Here is a 24831-nt window from a genome sequence, read left to right on the forward strand (position 1 = left end):
CAGCTGGCAGCCCCAGGCAACAGAAAGGGCAGGGTACTGTTCAGGCTGAACTGCGGAAATTCCTATTAAACAAAAAGCAAAGAAACATGTCCTTGAAAGAAAAGTTAGTTTAACTGAAATTGTTCTCTTCACAGGAGTTGCTTGCGTGAAATATTTTTAGTCACTTGCAGCAGTGCTCCTGTCCTTGGTCAGCACTAACATTTGAGTCCAAATTATCCTCTCTGGTGCTTTTGGGTCCCTTGTGCCCTCTGCTGCCAGGGTGACAGATCCTGGTCGCAGCATCTCCTCCCGCAAGTCTGCCTGGCTGAACCGGTTCTGTGCAGCACTGCTCAGCCCGAGGAGCTCAGTCAGGGAGAGAAGCCTCCGTGCAAATTCAAGATCATTTTTTTAACCTTACAGCCATTTTTTAAATGAGATCAAGAGAATGAAAGGGCCTCACAATCTTACAAGAGTTGCAGAACCCTCCCTCCATCTCTCTCTCTGTCCATTAGAATTTGGTATTGTCTAGAAGGTAATTTTCAAACTATGTGTAGATTAGGGCACAGTTTTAATCTAAGTCTGGGGCTAAATCAATTTTCAGGCTCAAATCAGTTTTTTCACTTCCTGGCCCTTCAAGATCTTTCATTCATCAGTTGTGAATTTTTGCCATGTTGAGTAAGTCTCCAGAGATCAGTGATTCTAAATGGAATTTCCCACCACATTGGACCAAATCCAGAAAAGGTTATTGAAAATAAACTGTGACCTGGAACCAAACCCAGGACATTGGTTCAGATCCAGGGAATCTGGAACAGAACCCTGAGAAGGCAAGGAGAGAAAGCAAAGTAGTAATCTGAAGCTCTAATTCAGGTCCAAGTCAAATGAGGGTTTAAATTGTCTCCAATTTACACCAAAATAGGTCCAATGAAGTAAAATGAAAGCAGCAGCAAGTATAAAATTAGTGTATATTAGGAGGGTAAAGCTCAGGTTTACTATGATTAATTATGTTCTTTAGGACTAAAAATCAATTTAAAAATCAGTATTCAGCTGGAATTGATTGATACCATGAAGACTGTTCACTTAGGAGTAAAGTATTCAAATTTTATTACCTGAAAAAACAAGATTATATTCCATATTAGTCCAAGAACCAGAGAGGAATTTCCATCTGCTATTTCTGCTGCATCAATGCTAACAAGCTTTACCTGTAAAAGAGAAAATAAATCCAGAGCCAAATTCAAAAAAGCAAAGTATATGCAAAAAATGCACTGAGACTACTGGATATGTCCACAGCACTTTTGCCACTGACTGGCCGGCCAGAAAGCAATACTGAAATCTTGTGTTAAGGATGATTTAACCTGATGACAAGCACCCTGCTTCTGGAACTCCTATCTGAATGCCCCAGCATAGTCTGCAGTACAAAAGTGAACCCAGTTCTGCATTCCTGGGACCACAAATGCATTTCCTCCATATAAGAATGGAAGAAGACAGGGCCCACTCCAGTGGATCACGTTCATCTTTCTCACTTCTCATACAAAAATTTAAAATCCTAGTAAGATCTGCTTACTTCTTTTTTGCTATACATCTTGTTCCTCCTTGCTTATCCCACCTTACAGAGCTTGTCACAGAGTTCCGATTAAATCAGTGAGCAAAGGATAGGGTTGCCTAATCCAAGCAAACTCTAGACTTTCCCACAGAGGTTTTTTCCAGCTGATAACACCAGGATGTTATTCTCTTAGACAACACAGACTTGTTTTGGCAAAGGTCACAGGGGAGGGAGGAAACAAGGAAGCTGTCAGTCCTGCACAAGGCACCCAGACTGAGTTAAAGCCCAGCATACAGCCCATTCATCTCGGAGAAATCCCGGACATGGCGAATCACTCAGCAGTGCTTTGCCCTGCTGCCCCAGCTCCACAGAAGCATATGCTGACGGGTTCCACTGTGGTTTAATATCTAACCCTGAAGCTCTTGGCAGCCAAGGCATTTTGCCAACACTTTCATCACCACCCTTCACTAACCGGTTTGGTTAAGCTGAAAAAAGGAAAGCAAAATAACTTTTTATCTAGTCGTTCGCACAACATTTTCAATCTTAGCAAGAAGACACCTCTAGCTGTCATATTTCAAGGCTCAGATTTCTTGCTAGCTCCAAAGTATTTGGCATGGGAAAACCTTTAAGACTTGGTGCATTTGAATAGCACTTTCTCCACAATGGGGAGCAAGTGGCTTTTATCATTGGACTGCTCAGTGTGAGCTCTGTCCTCTTACTGCTGCTTACGCTTGTCACTCAGCTCCACAGAAATACCCAGCTGGTAATACCAGCTGCTGGTATTACCCAGCAACAATACTAAGATATTGGCTGCTTACTTTTAAGGGAACAAGAAATCCATAGAAAAGGAGGTTCAGCACTACTAATTAAAAGGCCACCTGTGCTCTAGGCTCCTCTTGCCTGGCCTTGCTCACTGAGGTTCTAAGTTATCCCCTGGTGCGGTCCTGACAACAGACACGTTTCAGCTGCAGCTCTGCAATGTGCTGGTACCAACAGAGAGAAAAAAAAAAAATCTCATCTGCCAGTGGGTCTTAGTTGGATTTGGGTAGAAAGCATCAACTGGGAAACTGTTAAGAAATATGTGAATATGTAAAATATTTTTTCGGAGTTCTACAGCAGGACATGTAGATGTACACATTTAGGGCCAGATCAGCCTCCACTGATGGATTTTCCATAGGGAGACTGGAACACCTGGAAGTTACAGGACTACTTCTTGACCTTTTACATACCCTCCTGAGGAAAAAGGCAAAGGATGTTAAACCTCCCACATCTCAGAGGTCATAAGAGATGCACTAAGATCTCACATCATGCTCATTCCTGCACTGGGGTTTTCAGCAACTCTCCTGCAGGATCTCTGGAGCAAGAGCTAAGGCTCAGTGCAGGGAAGCAGCAAAGTGGCATCAGTTTTGTTTGGGCATTCCATGCAAGGCAGGGTTCTACTATGCACACACTCCATCCCCCCTCACCCATTAAGATAAACCTTTTTGCAGTCCTTTATAGGAAATAGCTCATTTTCTCTTTCTGGAAGATCTAGGTATACCATGTATATGAATTGTTACATGGCTGGAATTTCTCCTGGCCCCGTTACTTCTCAACATTTTTCAAGAGCAGAGAGTTTTTAATACACAGGCCATTTCAGTAAGGCTTTGGAATAAACCCACATTGGGAGAAATAAAAAAAAGGAATGAACAATTTCAAGCTACGGGGCCTGATCACTCTTGGTCACTTGCAGCTTTAGGAAGTGATGCTGCAGCACTGCCACACTGACTATGAGGGAAGTTATATCCCCATAAGGCTTTGATTCCTGGAATTATGTATCTATGTCATGTTTCCAGATTTCATTTTCTCTTGCCTTTGACTCATTATCAGCTGCTGCAGCAGTCAGTTTACCAGAAAAATACATGATTTGTAATACTCAAAGTATTTCCCACAAAAGAAAGTCACCTACCTTCAGTGTAACTGAAGTAATGCCACTAAGACCCAGCTCATAAAAATTACTTGCATTTCTTTTTATTTTCTTTTAATATTGCGTTCCTGATCCTTTAATCCCATTGAACTTTTACATATAAAATGAACAAATAATCCTTGTTTTAGACTCCATAGGTGTTCTTGTTGTGCATTTTTATGTGGCTTTTCAGCCTTGCTGCTGAAAGGTAAGTCACAGCCTCTTTGAGCGGTACATTCCTCTTGCAAACATGAAGCATATCTGACTAACTACAATTGCAACAATTGCAACTTGCAGCACACATCAGGAGAAAAATATTAAGACCAGCCTTTGGAAATACTCACATTACTGTCCTCCAAGAACTTAAGTGCTTTGGCTATGTTGTTCAAACGAAAAATGCGATGGGTTGAAGATTTGTATTCGTGCATCTAGATAAAAGAAGAGCCACAGTTTTTAAAATGGTGGAATTATTCAGCAGGTCATACAAAACTTAAAAACCTACAAGCACTGAGGCAAAATAAAGCTAGGGAAATCTATCTATGTAAAATTATTGCCATCTTCTGTGAGCAGTAAAATGCTTCAACTACATGATTGTAGCAAAACAGGGTTAGCAACCAGCTTTCCTGCTCTCCAGATGTTATCACTCTCTTGGACCTGCCACATTGATTATTTATGTAATCATTCCCCAACCATGTTCAGTCACAGGATCATATTTGCCTGAAAATCCATAATAATAGAATTTTTTTTGTCTTGAATTAAATAAATGATCCTAATTAGGAAGCATGAGCAATTTTCCTAGCAGGCACAGGCAGGTGGGACACAAAACCCCTCACTTTGGCAGAAATGAAACAGATTTTGCATACCTGTCACCCTGCAATTCCACTTTGGCACACTGTTTTTATCACATGCATACAGAAACACCTAAAAATAAGTTTGGCCAGCTGATCTTGCCCCCTTCCCTGACCTCCCCTTCCCTGACCTCCTCCCTGACCGTAGGCATAGCCTATGGTTTACCATGATGTATCTCCCCCTTCAATTCTTTTCCAGCCTGGCTCTCAATGCAATCTGTGTGAAAACACACAGAGACACTGCTGCTTCTGCTGCAGCTCCGCAAAACTCCAAGAATATTAAAAAATAGGTGGTTCTGAATGTGTGACCACCATTCCTGCTGCAGAAAGCAGGTGGTCAGTCACTACAGAGCATCACCAGTGCATCTGCAGGGGTGACATGGCTGCAAAATGGGCCCCTCCTCTTGCCCAAGTGTGATACCCACACAGAGGAGAGTTCTTGCTGACAAGATTGCTGGAGAGAGAAAACATTAAAGTCAACTGTAATTGGGCTTTTATATTTGCACTGGGTGTTCCATTTCTGGCATGCGGAACTTTACATAGCTCTTACAAAAAAGGGAGGAGAGAAAAAGGTTCTGATTAGTGAACCTTTGCCCTGCTGATTTAGATCATATTAGCAAGACTAATGAAAACTGAGTCAAGATACCAGAGCTAAACTCACACCTACAGCAAGCATCAGCAGACATACTGAGTGTCATAATGATCTCAGACAAAATAGAAACTGAACTGGTGGATTGAAAAAAAAAAATACAGTAAATATGTGTTTTCTTGATAATGTGACTTGGGTGATCTCCAAATGGAATACGTAAGCATTATTGTATTAAAGTCTTAAAAACCCTGAGGGGTAGGAACATTAACACTGATCACACACCATTTACACCTTATCGTTATGTATTTCCTTGAAATCTTACAGCTCAGGACATCAGCCTGTAACATAAGGAAATTACAACAAAGCCACTGAAATTCTTACTACTATACCCAAGACGTGGCACCAAATGTGCCCTTAATCCTTGCATATCCATATACTGTTGCTCATAACATACCAAGCTCCATTCCTATGGAGGTTTCTCCCTCTCTTTACGTACCAACTTTTGTCCTGACAGGACTTCCAGGAGTGCCATCAAGATTTTGCCATCTTGTATATCAATAAACAAGTCTTTCACTTTCAAAGGAGGCTTGCACTGTGAAGAAAAGAAACCAAATAGCTTTTAAAGCAGTACTGTTCGATACGTCACCATGATTTCAGAGAGTCAGAAGGAGAATTTTACAAAACAGAGATGCTAGAAGTAAATCATAGCCTGCAGGAAGAAAGAGCTGACTATTCTTCACATCAGTGGCAATTTTGTCCTAGGAATGTTGGAGCTAAAACTGAGATACAGAATTGTAAATGAGATCAGACAAGGACTAATTCCAGATTTCCCGTAACAGAATCTAACACTAAATATTCTGCTAAGAAGTGACCACTAAGGGTTGGGTGCTGATCCCTCAGACTAAGACAAGTCCACCAGAAGCAAATACCACTTTATAGAGAAATAAGCCTGTGATCCAACCAACCACAATGTCCTGTCTCCTCTGAAAGGTTTCTGCTGTGCCATTCTGCTTCCCTGTATTTTCTAAGTACTTTAAATAGCAACTTCTTGTATTGTGTCTCTTCTCAGCAAACTCCTCCAAAGGGAACCTCGTCCTCACCTCACTGAGGTGTCCGATGATTTGCGCTCTGTCGGATGAGGCACACAGCCAAATCAGCTCAGCCCTTAGGGGAAGTCTTAGCTGCAGCAATTACACTCTCTTCAGGTGTCACTCACTCACGTGTCCCTAAAGAGCTCAATCTTTTTATCTTTGGATGGGCAACACACTACTGTTCCATTAAGCACTAATCTTGGCAAACTGGGACTACACATTTTCATTACTGGTCCCTAATCTAGCCAAGAGTACTAAACAATGCTCCATGAAAGAAAGCAAGATATCATTTATTTCAAAATTAAATAACCTATCTGAAAGCCTCAAACCCAAACCTTTTCTATTCTTTCAGTACTTAAGGCAAGAACAAACAGAACTCAGAAGTGCAAATTATTCCCAATTATCCCATGACCAGCAGAGCCAGATCCTCTCAAAAGATTACCCAAGTGGGATGGTCTGCTCCAAAAGGAGACACACCACACCTTAAGTTTCCTGAGGAAGTATAAGAAGACTTCATTGCTGCCTCTGAAAGCAAGAAGCCACTCTGCAAGAAGTGCTTCTTTAAGGAGAAAGGCAGAAGCCACCTTTCTCAGTGAGTGTCCTCAGAGAATCACCTGTAACTAGAGACAGCTTTGATGAAGCTCTCATTATTCACATGGGTATGTTGATTATGCCACTTCCAGGAAAAACATTAATATACCAGAAGACTTTTGCCCTTTCTCCAGAAAGGCATTTTGCTTTGTTGAGTCAGAGAGGAAAAAAATTTGTATGCACTCCAGAGAAAGCTGACCTGCCCGCAGAGGTTCTAAGTCTTCATATGCTTGGCACAGCAGAATTAACAGCACCCTACAGCCTTTTTCATTATATAATTCCTTCTGTAAATCAAAGACCTCCTCTACAGTCACATATTTGACAACCCCTTCTGACAACTTCCAAAACTGCAGTTAGTTTAAAGCCCTAGAGCCTGATTCACGAAGGCATCACGTAACACTGTCTTCGTTCTGAGAGGCCTTTGGGAGCAATTGCTAGTCAAAACATTTCTAGCTAGCCTTATTCTGATTTTCCAGTGAGTTTTAAGAGGATCCCTTTATGCCTTCAGCAACACTCACTGCAGAATAGTGGACTTAAGCAACATGATACCTTTCTTCTAAAATCCTTTTACTTTACTGTGTCTGAAATGCAATCACTTCCCAAGAACTACAGAAGCTAAACTTATAGTCAGTTTGTGGCCCAAACTTAGACCCAGTCCATTCTTTTTGAAATTTAACCATGGATACTAAAGCATTGTGAAGCTCAAACACCAGTCCAACTTAAGACTTGTCTAGATTAGGAGATGGTCTCGTTTCTTGATCCTGCACTAAGCATTACTACTGTCTCAGTAATATTAAGATTTTTTTTTTCTCTTTTCGACCAAAACAGCAGGAAAAAGGTTCTCAGCATGACAGACCACTCAGGAGAGTTAGTACTTATCTGCTATCAATAAGAACAGTAAATTAGGTTTAATAGCCATATTATGCTGTGATTAAGAAACAACTACAGCTTAAAGATATGAAGGGATGTCCAAAACTTAGTTCTCTGATATAAGTGGATATGTGAAGATCCCATCATACTGCCCCTCACAACATGGCTGACAAGGAATTAACGTTTTCCATCTTCAGCTCTGGGATGAAGATGGGTTCTGAAGAACATCTGTCTTTTGCCATAATGCCTCAGATGTTCAAACTTGCAGTCCAGGGAAGAACACAGACATCATCACCAGAGCAGCCTCAACCACATTTGATTTTACGTGGGCGCATTCTACGGGAAAATTATACCCTCATGGTAACAGTCATTAACATTAAAGACTTTAATGCACCTAAGATGAACTGAAGCTACCCAAGCATTGATTGTGCTTGAAAACAAATTTTAATTTAGCCAGAAACAGGCTTTAGCTTTCCCTCATCCTCCTCTAAATGTCTCCACATGCACAAAAGTCAACTTTGTTTTCAAATTTTACCTCCTTTAAAAGGAGTTAACTGCAATCTGTCTATGGCTGTATCCTTGTATCCCAATACCAAGACCATCAGTCTTACCTTTCCCAAATGCAGGTTTATCCATCTGGTAAAGGTCCTCTTCTGTACATTTTCCCGTTCAACTAGGAATATCAGAAACAAAAAACAGCACTTAAGTTTCCAGAAAAGGGAAAGTTGGTAGGAAATTTCAGAAACTGATACACAAAACAGAATTCATGAGAGCCCTGTGAATAAAACAGATACATTCCAAACTAGGAGACATAAGTTTGAGCTACAGCGTTTTATTCAATTTCTTTGCCTAGACATGAGCTATACACTTCTAGATGCATTTTTAAAGGCAGGAGGAAGGAATCTCTCTTAGTTTTGCAGTCTTTAATGCTCAGCTTCTGAGAGGTGAACATTTATTTACATGCTGTGCACAGCTCTCCAGTGATGTCACCCTCTGAGCAGGCAGCTTGACCTTTCTATAAGAATTTATAGGATTATTGCTCTGACACCCTTGTGCAAATTGGGCTGGCGTAGATTCCAATATACTCACTTGCATGCACAAGGAAACAGGACCAACACAACAATTTTGTCTTCATTCTTATGAATGGAAAAGCCTCATCAAATCTCATCTTCCCCGTCTCCTAACCAGTACATTTAAAATCAAAATTCCAAGTCCCTAGATTGAAGAATCATTTCATTTATATTGCAAAAAGATGAGGAGTACTTGTTTCTTGCCAGAAGTGCTGTATGCTAGGTGCTGTACAAACAGCTCTCAGGCCAGCTGAAGAGTTTTTAATCACATCTGCCATTTCCTGAATCCATTTCCATAGTGAACTACAGCAGAAGTGCAAGGGGAATCATATTACTGACCAGCTTTCATTTACCTTCTAATATAAAAAAGTAAACCATATATTTAATATAAATGAAGTAGACTGTGAAAGTAATATTTCATTTTAAAGACAATTATTCTCTAGAGGTTCTCAAGTTTCACTTGAATTAAGGAAATCTGGCAATTTATGAACAAAAACCATTAAAACTAGTTATATGCTGTATTTCAATTTACTCATAGAGTATATCAAATATATTTTAAAACCATTTTGTGTTTCTTCAGCTCTACAAAAACAGCTAACCCATCTACTGGGAAATCACATTCTGTAAAAGTCTGGTTTGTTTTTATTGGTCAGACTGATTATAGGCCAAGCAGTAGCTTCTGTAAATCAAATTTTAATATTGTTCTTTTTGATCATTTTAACTGAAGGGTCAGCAGCCTCTAATCATATGTATAATTATTTTCCTTATTTTTATGCATTGGAATAGAGCTTTCAGCATGAAGCACATCTGTCACTTTTAAGTCCCCTTATTCCATAAAACCTGATTTTATATAAGATTGGTTAAAAAAAGTCATTACCCCTTAAGTGCTTCAGAAAACATGGAAAATGCCAAACTAATTATTGCTGTTGGCTTTTCTTTTAAAATGTCTTAGAAGAATGTGCACAGATTTGAAACAGCTCTCTACAAAAGAAACTGTAAATTATATTAGGATTCCAGAGTATCTGTAAAACACCCACAGTATTTACCACCTACAAATCCCGAAGTACAACAAACTGAGAGATGTGTCACATATTTCTTGGGCTTCCCTTCCTTCAGCACCTTGACCCCAGAACTGGTTTTCCATGCACTCCCACAGCCAAGGCTGAACAGAAGTGCTACGTGTCACCCAGGGTGTAACTTCCACAATCAATCTGCTAAAATTAACCTTTGAGGGTGGGCAGAGGTTAATGTTAAGGCAGAACTTCTCCCAGATATACTCCTTTCTGTTCAAATACAGGTGTTGGTGCAAAGGGGATGGCAGAACAGACACAGGAGCTAGCAGCAGGCAATGGGGCCACCTCTTGAACTTGTCTGAAATGCTCAGGAATGTTTGGATGGGCATCAGTGCCAGGCTTTGGGAAGGAAAGGAGACCTTATCAAAAGGGCTGGATATACAGACTTCCAATGTCAACCAAAATCAAAGAGGCAACACAGAAGCTTTCTGGTATCATCAGAGGCTTGGTTTCTTGTCCTGTTTTTCACCAGTCACTTTGACAACCTTCATTTTCACAGTAAATAAGGATGCAAAAGAGAGCTGTGTTTATTTACAGATCATCCATAAACCTGAGCATAAATTGCCTCCTAATTTGGCTGCAGAAATTCTGCCATGATGCAAATTAGGAGTTGCACATATGCCTTAAAGGATAGGCGAGCCAAGCTGGTATTACTGCTTCAAGAAGCTCACACACCAGAAAAAAAAAAAAAAGGCACTTTCAGGAAAGCACTTGCATATATGAACAGATTTCTGAGATTAATCACTGAACATTTCTATGGCAAACAGCCTCTTTCCAGGAAGAGCGATGACTCCAGAATGGGCACTATTTAATTCTGTAATAATCTAAAGCAACAGTAACTGGACGGGAAGAGGAAAAGGGAGGAAATGTGTTCATAAAACCTCTAAGGTAGACAAACCTCTAATGCAGTCCATATGCTCGATGGCAGAGCTAATGGGAAAAATTTAGCACAGGTATTTACTGATGTGTGTGTTTAACTGCTATTCTTCTCCAGCTTTGTGGACCTCCCAGTTTCAGTACAGCCTCTCTTCTCCACAACCTTTTCAATTCAGATGATTGTAGAGACTCTATAAACTTTATACAGTTTCTATAAATTAAATCTTTTTTTCTCCTTCACACCTACTATTATATAAAAGTGAAGAAAATCATTCAAGTCTAAAGTTCCTATGCTTGTATATATAGTTTACTGAAACTGCACTGTGTTTACTGGGCAGCTAGAGAGCAATAACACCATTATAAAATAATTACACCCACATATAGCTGACCTGCACACAAATACCATGCTGGAAAAGAAGAATTCCTGCTGTGAGGGTTGGATTGAAAGATCTAATGCTGGAAGGAAGTAGAAGTTAGGAATTGCCATTTTGATTCAGCTCATACCTTGACATAAGAGAAAAATTACACAGGGAAATTTTGACCACCACACAGAAGCTGGGTCTTACATACTCTTCCAATAAGCTAAAGTGTAACTTCTTTTCACAGAAGGGTTGAAGACATTGCAGAGGCACAGTATTTATATCAAAGTGCACGTGTAAGTCACTGACAGGCATTACCTGTAATAATTTAGAGGGGAAGAAACCCCTAGAAAAGGAAAAGGTGTGCTGTTAGGATGATGAACCTGTTCTATAACCCACACAGTTCTTTGCCCAACACTGTGTCCTAGAGGACAGGAATTTGGCAGAAGGTGGCCCAGTATCTGTACCTTAGTAAGTCTGCAAATACATACTCACAAAGATACATCACTTTGTCAAGTCTTATGGCAAAGGCAACTAATTTGTCAAAGACTAAAACTAAGCTATTTCAAAAACCACTTGGGCACAATTCATGGTTAAGCTGCTAATGCACAAGGGAGTTCAGCTGCTTTCCTGTGTGGCACTATTTTCTTCCCCATCAGTCTAGAAATTCCTCAGGCGTTTACTAATGCCATTTCTTCCTCTCTCAGATCTCCTCAAAGGTCATTACTGTTGCGTCACCTACAGGAAGCCAATCCCTAACAGCCTCTACATTCAACAGCAAATTTGAGATAGCAAATATTGATTTGCTTCTAAATACTATTTATTCTGTTGTTGTAGAACCAGTTATGAATAATCCTTTGAGGCACACCACGGTGGGGCTGGGCACATCAAGGAACTACAAAACATTCAAGTTGATTTGAGTGGAACACTTGTCAGTGTGTAATTACATAGCTTCAGAAAACTGCTTGATTTGCATGTATGGATATTACTCCCAAAGCGAAGCAGAAGGACACTTAAATTTGCTTCTAAACCTATTAGCATTTCATCTAGGATATCATCATCAGATGACGTTAAAACCTTCACAACAGGCCAAGCTGGCTTTTAGATCCACTTGCAACTTACCTTCTGGACATCTTGCTAAGTACCAGTGTTATAATATGCACAAAAGCCAGCTTCCTTGTTTCTACCACAATTTACAACCTCTGTAGATACAATATATACCTTATTAACAAGTTATTAACAAGAAGCAAGTTTTCAAGATGGAAATGATGGTGTTGGCCACCTAACTGTGACAGAGGATGCTTTAACTGCCCTTGGTTTGAGAGGCCCATATTCACTTCATAAGTAACCAGTGGCTGCCACAGAATCAGCTCATAACGTGCATGGCTCTGGAGGCATTCCAGCATTTGCCAAAGTCTTTGATCTGAAGGAAATGGCATTTCTTATTACACAACAAAAATATATGGGAAAATGTATGATAATCAAATACTACAGCCTAACTCCAAAGTGGAATACAGTTCAGGCACCCTAAGTCTTGGGAAATGCAAGTTCCTCTCCTTCTGCCTTCCTCACCCCCAAACCCTCATTCACAAGGTTAAGCAATCAATCAGCTTCTAGTGAACACACGCTAAACAATCTACTTTTGAACTCCAGGCCAATAAATAAAACAAGAACTGGATTTTAAACTTGGCTTCACAGTGTTCCTGCACTGTGATTCAGCCTAGGTATTTCTGATTTCTAGGCAACATACTATCAAATCTGAATACTCTTCTCTGCAAACAGTGCCTATGAAGGAAGCCAGACTGACATCTTAGAAAATTGATTTTACCTAAAACTGCTTATTTGTGATGAAGAGAGATGCAAGTAACTGCTTGCAGGCAAATAAAGGCCATGCCATTAGTTACAGTAAGTGGTCAGGCATTAGATACAGGATGTTGATGCCAGATACCAGATACTGTATCTGACAACTGTAAGGAAGCACAGATCCTTGTCCGGGAGACCTTCTACTGTTCAAACACTACAGATGGGACAAAGTTCAAATGCAAACACCAAAGACAGGGCACATGCAAGCAACACATCTGACATGGGAAGGCTGATTAAAGGTGTGCTGTAACAAAAACAAAAGGGGGGTGAGCAAGGGAGACTGGGTGGGGGGGTAGCAACTGACAGCAAAATAACTGGAGAGTAGAAGATTAAATGTGTAAATTAGGGCAGGGAAAAGTGCAATTAAATTTTCCACTTTTGTTTCATCTCAACACAGAGTTACATTAAACACGTTGAATCCTCAGAGACTTAGTCTATATTATATGAAATGAAAAATTATCTCACAACATAAGACAACATATAGGAAAACACATTCCTCTCATGTATATGGTGCAGTTCAGCTACACTGCTCTCTGAGCACTCAGTACTTGTATGTAAAAATCTCCATATTTGTAGGAGTGTGAATTTTAAAGGCATAATCAAAGAATAAGGAATAATTTTATCCAAATTGCCCACAAAATTCATTTTACAAGCTTCTGGATTCCTGTGAATTCTATATTTTCCTTGTGCTTAAGAAACCCCCAAACAGCTTAGAAGATTAATATAAATTTTCTGCTTGATCTATACAGGGGTTGAAGGCTTTGTTGTGTACCATATGCCAATTTGATGTAATTTGGAGCACATGAAATATTAAATCTTAAAAACTCTGGTTTTCTAAAGGAAACATTAACTACACTATATAACATGAGTCTGCTCTCAAGTTACCTCCTATGAAACAGGGCCTCTAAGACTTCCAGATGAAGTTGTTAAGTTAATTGTTTGTTGAAACCGACCCATTTATTAGGGTCCTTATTAAATTTCTACGGCAGGTGTTGAAAGCTTGAAGCTTTTTCATTCCATAGAAGTTGCAGTCTGAGTCTTACTGGTTCAAAATTCTTTAAAACTCAGGTTGGTCCTGCAGAACACAAACATCGTAAGATCCCAGGCATTACATTTTCATTAGCTGCAGCCAAAGAGGTTTCTTTCGGAGTTCAATGTCTGGTTATAGCAAAATATTTACTGCTGCAATTGGTATATTAGGATTACATGCACCAGACAAATATTACAGGATGAATATGAGATTTCTAAAAAACTCTTAGTGCTTCAATCCTCACAATGTCTGAGACAGATGTTCCTCTTACCAAAGCATTAGAAAGATGAATTTACTTATAAATTCTACTAAGCTCTGGAAGAGATATCCTACATAAAATATTACTATTAGAGCTGATCAAAATAGCTTCCAATGAGAAGGATTTATATTTCCCCCTTGAAAACTAATTTCGTAGTGGCAGATGGTAAAGATTCCCCTCCATGTACCCTTCAATCACAAAGCAAACATTTTGTTCTCATGACTCTTTATACACATGGAAAATGTTATTGAACAGATTAAAAAACTTTCTCATTTACATACCAGGAATGTTATGAAATAAAAATCTGACAAGGTTAAAAAAGAGAAATACAATCCTGTTCTGAACACTCTGAATGAAACAAACATCAGTGTTTACTGAGAAGATTGCAGGACCCAAATAAAGTATTAATTAGGTTAAATTCAATGGGTTTGGAATTGATCTAACGAGTGACTTAAATGTTGATCCAGCAAGAGGTTTTCAGGCTGTGCAGAGCACCTCTTCTGGTTTATTACACACTGTGCAGGGATCATAATATCTCCTTCTGCACAAGAAAAGAAACAGGATTTGCCGTTACCAGCAATGGCCATTAGGAGAAATGCAACAACAACCAACATCTTGGTTCAAGAGTTGCTCTTCGCCCAGAGTTCATGGTATTCCAGCGCTGTTTGCTGCACCAGTCTGGTTTCTCCAAACAGTTCATCTCCTGGGACTGCTTATGTTTCTTGGAGGTATTGAGGTCCCCAGCTCTGCAGCAGGCAAAATGTCCAACCCTTGTCATTGCTGGAGTGTTGAACTCTGCTTCAAAGCACAATGCTTAACTTCAGTTTCAACCTCCTGCACCTTTCCTACCTACTTGAGTACATCAGGTCTGATTCTCTTCGCTTGCTCAAAAATAAAATCAGGAGTGCCTTTTTGAAGCTAACAAAATTATAGTAGCTGCACTCAGCCAGGTACCAGTTAGCCCCATCTTCATATCAGTTAGAGAAATGGCTCTTGAATCACGTTCACATTGACATGGTTTTACTACCACTAGTAAAACTAGTGCTAGTACTGTGCTAGTTTACTAGCACAGCCCTTTCCCTCCCACATGGAGAAGAATGCCCCATACCCATAACAGTATCTGCACCAGTATCTATACGTCACATCTAACATGAGATCTCCATCCTCAGCCTTTGGCATCTAAAAAGAAAAATACAACATCTTCCAGAAACCATCCTACATCAATCAAGTAAGGGCTTGTCACAGAGTCCAGTCCACTTCATCTCCACTGCTCTGCATTTACTTTTAATTGTTGTGGCAAACCTAGAAAGCCTAAACTGTGAAATTCTTCAAGTTTTTTGACTTCCAGAGAGGAAAAAAAAATCCTTTTTGTTGAGACATCAAAATCTGAAATGCACTAAGATATTCTGCTATACATCAGATCTGACAACACTGCTAAAGCCTGAATAATTTGAGATGAGCAAAGAAGCCAAACAAAACCCACACTATGCGTCAGGGTTATTTGGTTATTTCTTGACATTCAGAGTCAGATGAGAACTAGCATGTGTCCAGAGTCCCACTGTTTCCTATATTTGTCAGTTAATGATAATGGGTTGGTGCTTAACTGTACTTTTATGCATTTAAAACCATTGTAACTGAATTTGTGAGCAGAATGCAGAAAATGAAGATGCAAGAGGCTTTAACACAAAATTTGAGCTCTCACTATTAGCAAGCAGGACCTTTAAAGCACCACAGGGTGGGACAGAAGAGCTGAGAAGACAACTGCCAGAGGTAGATAATCCTCCTTGTAATTTGCCTTTACCTGTGACAAACTTAGAAGACAGAAGTTTCTTCTTCTAAAATCAAGTATCGAAAGTCAGTCACAAATGTGTCACAGAACTACCTTGCAGAAGGTCTGAAATCACAAACAATTGCTTGTTGGAGTGCCCGTGGCTTCCGGATTTCTCTTTTTTACTTCTCCCACTGTCCCCAAACAACTCGAGATTACCCAGCCAGTACATCATCCAAACCAAGAAGTGCTTACAAAGCCTTCTGAACAGGACACCACAGCACTGGAAGAGGTTCAGAAGTAAAACTTAATTATACATGTGCAGTACTGCAAAAACAGTAGTAAAAGCCAGAAAGAGTAACTTACTGCAGGGACCACCAAAACCTACTGGTGTGCTCAAGACAGGGAGTGGCCTCGGGTGGGTCTCCCTAGTGAGAAATATGAAGAATCCAGAATCACACTGTCTTCTGCCTCTCTCCCACTTATCCATCCCTTTATTGTCTCTTATCAAAGCCGATAAGCAGCACAGAAGAAATAAGAGTGAGGAGCATGGTAATATTAGAATATTAGAAACATGTAGAAATACATACAACTCTAAGAGCAAAAGATTGAAGAGATTTACAGAGATTAATATTAACTAGAGAAAAATCCTATGGCTTTGGAGGAATAAGCAGATGCTTTGTTCATTGTGGGCCAGACATGTGATCTGAAGTAGAGGGTACAAGACTGTTCTTAGAGGGATGGAGAGGAAAACGAAACCAAAAACACAACCTAAGAGATAGGAGCTACACTGTGCAAGGTGCTGTATTGCAGAGCAAGGCAACCACCATTTAAAAATGGATGAAGGCAGAGTGTAAGCTGCCAAAGTTAGATTAAAATGGATAAAAAGCTGAACTACAGCAGAGGTCCTTTTGAGATGCATTTTATAAAATCCAGGAACCCAGCAGTGATCGGGATACACCCTTGTGGAGTTTCCATTTGTCTTAAATGACCTGCTGGGAGGCATTCTAGGAGGCTTCAAGGGAGTTATGCCTGCTTTTCTAAGAGAGGGAACCTGCCACAGAAGTTGTGGGCAGACCAAGGATGGCAAACGTCTGAGTGTTGAGCAAAGTCAATCATGTAGCCTCCCCCACAAGACCCCAGCTGACTCTAACTCTGCCCCCTCTAGCCAAAACACAGGCTCCCTGCGCAGCACAGAAGAAAGCCTGGTTCCCTCTGCACACTGGTGAGCACTGGTTTGTTAGCACAGGGAACTGTGAGCTGGAAGTACTAGGCATTATTCTGGGTGATACTATCCAGCTGCCAAAAGTTAGCAGATGAATTATTTTTCTGAAGTCAGTAGAAGTCTTTCTTTTGCTCCAGAAGGCTTTAAAACCAGGTTATATGTGTGAAGATCATTCGGAATTAGTATTGGCACAGCTTACCAATTAATCAAAACTAGAAGGTGTCAGACAAAATCTTGGGATTGGGCTTGGATTAAGGCCTGTGGTAACACTCATGATCCCAGTTCTTCCTGAGTCTCTCGGAATGTGGCAATGCAGCCCTCAAGTGACTGATGCTCTTGATGAGCTCCACATTTTTAGCTGCTCGCCTGAAGGCAGGTTTCAACAAATCTGCCAGGATGAAAAACCCAAGGAAAAGAAAAGTGTATATAAGCTCTCTTGTTCTGAGGATCCAATAGTAAAATAGTACCATTTTATGGTATTAAACCGATGTCATGAAAAACCACAGCACAGTGACCTGTAGACATTTCACACATCTTCAACACTGACACTGACATGCCTCCTCACTTTGTCATTGAATAGTTCACCTGTAGCCTCCAGGACTAAAGCCAACTCTCTACTTCTCTATTTTTTCCAACACTTTTCCAAATTTCAAATGAGAACATGGAAGAAGCCATGAAAATTCACTGTTTATCCTTCATGGCCAACATGGAACATCCACTCAGAAGGAAAGGCAAACAAAAAAGAATTTGGATTTAAGTGCCAAGCAAATATTTGCATTATTTCCAGAAACAAAACTACTCATAGCAAGAAAATCTGCTTTCAAGCAAAAACCCTGCTATTACATAACTAAACTCTGTGTTTGCACTGCACCTTTAACCCAATTAGCTCTGTGATCCTCCTTATCAGACTTTCCTGTCCTTGGGGACAAGACATAGCATTATCTCCTGTTACAAAGGAGAAAATGGGAGCACCAAGAACTTCAGGGACCAATTATCATGCAAGCAACAAGCCCTTCCTTTAATACACTCCATGGTGCTCATATGGCATTACATCTTTCCAAAAGGCAAGTTTAAATTAAAAAAAAAAAAAAAAAAAGCTTGTGGAAAGAACAAGTATTTTGTTGCTTTGAACTGTGCTCAACATGCATAACAATCCCTCCTGAGATGGGCTTAAGAGATACACTGCAAAACAGGACTGTAACCTACTTGTTTGCTATATTAGCTTGTACTAGGAAGAAGTTAATCTGACATTCCAGAGGAAGGTGGACCTTCCAATATATGTCATAGTGCCTAGCACAAGAGGAACTAAGGCACTTTGGCAAGAGAGGGAGGGCCAGCACAAGGGAGGGTGTCAAACAGCTCTTTGGCAGCAGAGCTGGCCTAGTGTGTTAAGCAGCCCTTGACCCAAGAGCACTTACATATCCAAACATTATGACATTAGCTCACTAATGCTCTCCACATTACTCTTGAACTGCTTTGCATCTCCCACCTCACGCCCTAACAACAGGATTCTGGTTAATGCGTGTTCCTCACGTTTTTTTTATCCTTTGCCACATCAAATCATGAATGTTGTGCAATGGGAATAATGCAGAGCATGAGGGCTGACAGCATTCCTGTTGCTGTAGAAGTCAGAAGTCTAATCAGTCAGCTCCTGTTCTGCCTCTTTTTCCTTTCTCTGACAGGTATACTTGCCAATTTCAGCCCAGAGGACTGCTGCTATGTGCTGGATATGGTTAACAGGTGATACATCCACCTTCTTTAGGCCTCCAGGTACCTTCAGAACTGGAATGTACATGCTCTCCAACAGAAAAAAATCACTACTCATCCTCCATTTTTCTTAATCCATAGGATGTGAGATGGATGGATGAGCAACAGAAGAGGACAGTGAGGACACTGCTGCTGTTGGGACTACACACTCCAGTTCCTTATGGCAACTGAGCTGGACAATCCAGTAAAATAGGAGAATACACCAAAAGCACCAAGAAGGCTGTGCTGCACGCAGACTGATGTCTGCAACTCCTTGTCAACACTACTGAGATCAGATGAGCTAGTACAAGCACGGACATTGCATACAGGGTGAGCAAAACAGATGTTTTGCTCACTTGGGCCATGTCTATGCTCAGACCAAGAGACTTCAAAGCTGTTTTAGTACTGTTTGTATATAACTTGTATAAGATTCTTTTATAAAAAGCCCAGGTATCTCACATAGCTGTGCTGGAGCCAGGTCAGAGCCATTCTGACTTCATGTGGCACTTTCAGCTGAGAAGCCTTCACAGATGGTCAAGGCCTTGTGCAGCAACTGCCTTGCTCACGTCATCCAGCAACTGCTTAGTTTTGAGAGCCTGGTTTTAAGCTGAGAAGCTTAACTCTTGTGAGGAGTTTCTACTCTTTACAGCTTTATGAATTGACCCAGGGCAACCAAAACATTTCAGAAATATGAGACATGACTCATGGATTTCAAGAGCCAGAGTCCACACATCCCCAATGTGTGTCATTTCGGGATCACGGAAAGACATTATTAAGTATTCCAAGGACTCTGGCAGGCTTGAAGTGTGCATGGCAATGAGCTTCATCAAAGCACTTGCAGCAAAGTCAGACCAGAGAATTGAGTAATCATGACTAAAACATGCTCATACAGTCAGTTCCCCTCAGGATTAGAAACACAATGAAATCTTCATAGAGAAAAAAAAATCAAGAGCGCAACTACCTGATTGCAGCCTCTTGCATGGCAACAGGGAAACAGCAAGTCTTTAAGCAGAAGATGCTACTTTGAAACTGAGGTATCATTAAAAAAAATAAAAGGACTCTCGATGCCAAACAGCACGGAGACTCTGCTACAACATATTGCTAGGAAGGTCATGGGCATCAGAGTATGACCTCTCTTAAAAAATCCGAAGTAAAGCATGGCAAGGAAAAGGCTCAAAGCCCTAAATATCTGCAGAAATTCCATTCAGACCTTGGGTAAATTTCCACGATCTCTGTGCTTCTCATCTGTAACAGTGGAATCATTCACACTTTGAAGGCAACTTGAAATTGAACCCACAAACACTGACTGCAAAGTCAGGTCCCAATGTTTAGAAAATACGGAATTCATAAGATGATTTTTGTGATGCATCTATCCAACAATATCACAACTGCTGATCAATAACATCATTTACACAACCGAGGAAGGAATGGCAATAGGACTTGATACAACAGTGTACCTCTCTTGTGCTAATTTTGTTTGCATATGTATGAAGTTTGACCCCCGTGCAGTAAAGTTGTAAAGACAGCAACACCTTTTGCCTACTAACCCTGTGATACTGGAAACAACAGAGAATAAAAAGTTACAACTCAACTTCATCAGCAGACCATTCCTCCCTTGTTCACCAACACAACAATCATAAGCAAGTCACTTGAAAAGTCAGGATGGGAATTTTGTTTTAGTGTAACTTCATTTGGAAGAAGAAAGTGAAACTTTTCATGATTATATTTTAGTTTATTTTTCCATTAATAATTACGACTGCAATTTAGCTGTAAGAATGGCTTTGAAAATATACCTTCTCCATTTCAATTTATTTCTACAGCTGCAGAATTACATTGTTTAACTTTTCTTTCTTAAGTGGATTTTCTTTGGCTTTGGCTTCCATTTAATAAAGTGACTAGTTTACTGAAAACAGCCTCTGCAGTTTCAGTGGATTAGTGCAGTAAAGCCTAACTTGATTGAAAAATAACTTTGCTCCATGTTGCTTTACTGCCAGTGTGCTCACACAGACGACAGCTGTGTCTGGCTGACAGACCAGTTATTTCACGTTTTGTTTGTTTTCAAATGGTCAGCAACTGCAACACCAATAACATGCACCCTCTTCATTTTCACGTTCTGTGGTGTGTGCAGAGTAGGTGAGAATCATCTAAGTGGAGACGTTGTCAGGAGAGGGCTTAACTGCTCTGCTGAAGATCAGCAGTTGATAAAAGCAAAGAGAGCAAGTATGGACCAAAGACAGTAAGATAATTACTTACAATTCTATGCCAGATGAAACACGTAGGTGGCAATTAAGTACAAAAAGCTTGTCAGAAATCCCTAAGCACATAATTTAATCAGGATTTGATGCTATGACACCACAACATGCTGCACACCTCTTTAAGGTCTGAGAGCCTTCATTCCTCACTTATCTCCCATCCTGCAACACTCTGGGCACAGCTGTGTCCCCCAGAGACTCTTCCACAGACAGCACCCACAGCTCAAGATAGGCATCAGGATTTAGCTTTTATTTGTCTGCTAAAACAAACAGATTTAATCCATACATCATTTTATTATGGTGTAAATAATAGTTGCTCTGTTCTTTCAACAGTGAAAAGGTTTAATTTTAGAGCTGCTTTTTTGTAGGACAGTTACATTGAACCCCACACATGTAAGCAAACAAGGATTCTTTGACATTAAGAGATGAGAAGCAAGGACCTTTCAAACTCCCAAGACAAACCTTATCTGCCCTTGGCCAGAAAATTAAAAATGGAGATAACTGTTGATTTTTACAAATACCAGTATTGGCTCATATATCTCTGATGGAAAAAAAATAACTGATTGATTTACTTCATGTCCACTGAACATAGGATTTTAAAGCTTAATTATATAAATCATTCCACTTATATGCTTTCAGACCACTCTCTCCATTAAAAAAAAAATTAAAAAGACACAATCAGGTATAGAAGTGCAATTATATAGCAAAGGACATATTTTTGTCACAAACAACATGCAGGCAAGTAAGGACTTTGAGTTTCTGAGTAAGTAAATTAAAATTTACAAAATAATGACAAAAAGTACATAGACAAGTTCATAGTATTTGCAATTTCAACAGAAATCTCATTGGTATAAAGAACATAAACTTTGCTCACTAAGTGAGAGATGACAGTCTTCTACAGAACTGGATTGTTAAGGAAGATGTGAAGGGGTTAAGAGATGAAACCATCTGGTTTCAGGAGGAATTGCCAGTCAGAGAAACTTTCTGCTGGTATACCCTGACCCTTTTCCTCTGGATTTCTAGAAACTTACTAAATTGATCCATGCAATTTTATAAAGGGGCAAATATAAGAAATTATCACTATATTGACTGCACAAAAATTTACAGTTGACTGATTTATCTGATGTCACACAAGAAGCCAAGTGACATCTTGAGCCTTGCTCTTTAAGTCACATTTATCATGGTATGCAAGGATATGCTTAGAAAGCACTGATTTGATTTGAGTTGCTATGAAAACGATGGATCTTTAAACTGCAGCTTGTGTGGGCCCTTTTCTTAATGAAATCCACTGAGATACTGGACTCCACAGCTAAAATAGGTTTTACCATACAGGTTTGAAGCGAATGAATCTGGAGCAGAATGTACTTGCTATAAAAAGTAAGGGAAAAAAAAGTCTTCAAACTTACATTTGTCCCAAGAGTCACATAAAATTTCATGTCTCAGGGTTGTCTTCCAGAGAAAGGAATGTTTCCCTGGAAACATGTTTCTAAATACGGTTGCTCCACTCATATCTTACACTAACAGTTTGTTCCAAGAACAGAGACAGGCTAATCAATGTCGAGTTGATATCCCTGAAACTTGCCCACTCTAGCCAAATCCCGCAACTTCTCAGGATCCCCCTATTTTTAATAACTGACAACATAACCTGTGGTCCAAGTTACTTCCAAAATGGATGCAAGTCCTCATCTCATACTTCAGCGCCTTTAACCTCTGACATAAAAACAGAGATGCCCTACTGCTAAATACTCTTCACATCTGAGACAGCTGGTGCTCAATCAGGTACCACAGGAATTCCAGGAAAGGGACTGTATCCTGACTTCATACCATGCCTGGCACATGGGAGCACCAATCACTTATAAAAGAAGGATTCAGAGCTGTCCCAGTTAAGCTATGACTAATTACACATTTACCTCCTGGTAACCAGCAGAGGAAATCTATGAAGTCGCCATGGGGTGTGGTTTCAGGAGATAGGTTCTGTCCTTACCCAGGCACTAATGTAAGCATTAGTCTTAGTTTCCTCATGGACAAAGCATAAATGCTGGTGAATACTTCACTTTTAGAGCACAAGAAGAAGGAGATGCGTATTTCCAGCATCCCTTCTTGCTACCCTGAACTTCTTGCCAATATCCACCTACAACTAGGAGCCAGTGCTGGTCCTGGCATGTCTCCTAACAAGATCTCCAAGTTTGCAGTGGGTTTGGCAGAGTGTAATTGCTGTCTTGTGTGTCTGCCTAGGAACAGCCATCTCTGAAAAAAAGTGGATGGGTGATACCAGCCTTTGCCCTATCATCTTTATGCTTTATCAGAATAGAAGTGCTGGAAGACATCATGCTTATTGCTTGTGACTACTTACCTGGCAGATGGATTTTTTTGGAGACAAACAATTATTTCATCTTTTGACACAAGAGTGGTGGCAAGAAAAAGATTATTTGATCTGAATAAAGGAAGACTTAAGATTTGACAGAATAGTTTTTTCTCCATGTGTGAGGTCTCTCATGAGTGACACTGAAAGACTAATTAGTTGTCTCTCCCAGCAAAAGAACTAAGGAACATCAAATAAAAACATCAGGGTGCAGGTTTAAAACCAAAATTAAGGGAGCTGCCTCTTCACACACAACATATTTGCACCATGGAAGTCCTCATAGCCAGACACTGAGGATTCAACACATTTAGTGAGAGCTTTAGGGGAGACAGTCACAAACAGGAAATTCACCTGGGCTTATTCACCAACAAACTCCCTTCTGGCTCTGGAAGCAGTCCCTGGTTTGCAAATGGTTGCCAGACTAGACAAGGACATAGTGAAAACTTCTTGCCCTGTTCTTACACTAACTGGGTACCCCTCTTTGGCCACTGTCAGACAGAGACACTTGGCTGAGCAGACCTTTGGTGTGACTACATGGCCCCCAGTATATTCTCCTATCAGGTACTGCAGTGGACAAGTCTCAGCTGTGGGACAAGTCAGAGAGAACCTGGGCTGAAGGCAGTCTGACATATTCCTAGGCTGAAGCAAAAGACCACTTTGGATAGAAGGCCCTGGGAGATAAAGTGAGAAACCTTTGTAGTTTCATGCTCGTATAGCAATGGGAAGGTGAGAGGTCTGGGTTCGGTTTTCTTTTCCACTATTACCCACTCTGTCCAATCTACAGTAGGACTTCCCCCACTGCACATAAGTAGATGATTGTTATCATACTTGACATCAATTGACAGTCTTCTTTAAGTCATCTTGGATGGTCTCACCCTTAGATGGACTGAAACATTAAAAAAAAAACAGGGAGAGGGAAGGATCTGAATAAGACAACCCTTTTCGGCTACCCGCTCCAAGAGCCTTTCACTCACTTTTACTGTCAAAAAGTTACATGCCTTGTTGTTAAAGTCAACTGCTTTAACAAATTACTTCATTAATTTCAAATGTACTACCCTATTTATAAAACAGTTGGCCTTGTTAAACCAGCTGTCTGCTAATAAAACAGCCCTGAAAACTTTGTGCAGTATATGTCTTTCAGGATGTAGCTATCACAGAGCCTATGGGTGGGAGAGAACTATTGGCATCCAAAGTTGGACACACACAGAAAAACCCCTACAGTAAGCATAAGAACCAAAGTAAATAAATAGGTCTCCTGTCACACCCTGAAGGTTGCCACCACCCAGCGCTTGCCAAGGAAAGCACATTCCAGATATGGGGCCCTTCCTGACTGCCACAATTACTCCCAGAAACAGGTCTAATCCATCAGACTCCGGATCTCTATGGGAAATCAAAAGCCAGAAATAAAGTCAGGAAAGTGATAAAAAAATTATTCTCAGACAGGTCACCACAGTGAATATTTTTAGACCAGAAACAGTCTGCTCAATGTGGGCTA

General features: G+C 40.3%; 1 protein-coding gene across 1 annotated transcript in view; it reads right to left on the minus strand.

Moving 5' to 3' along the window:
- CLMN (calmin) overlaps positions 1-24831 on the minus strand; it is a 75777-nt gene that overhangs the window by 17660 nt on the left and 33286 nt on the right. Inside the window, exons 2-5 of the mRNA XM_032692304.1 lie at positions 8065-8126; positions 5398-5493; positions 3809-3892; positions 1086-1178 (exon numbers count right to left, since the gene is read on the minus strand). Of these exons, the coding sequence (XP_032548195.1) occupies positions 1086-1178; positions 3809-3892; positions 5398-5493; positions 8065-8126 (335 nt within the window). The remainder of the gene's footprint in view (positions 1-1085; positions 1179-3808; positions 3893-5397; positions 5494-8064; positions 8127-24831) is intronic.

The sequence above is a fragment of the Chiroxiphia lanceolata genome, chromosome 6 (assembly GCF_009829145.1).
Source record: "Chiroxiphia lanceolata isolate bChiLan1 chromosome 6, bChiLan1.pri, whole genome shotgun sequence".
Taxonomy (NCBI): Eukaryota; Metazoa; Chordata; class Aves; order Passeriformes; family Pipridae; genus Chiroxiphia; species Chiroxiphia lanceolata.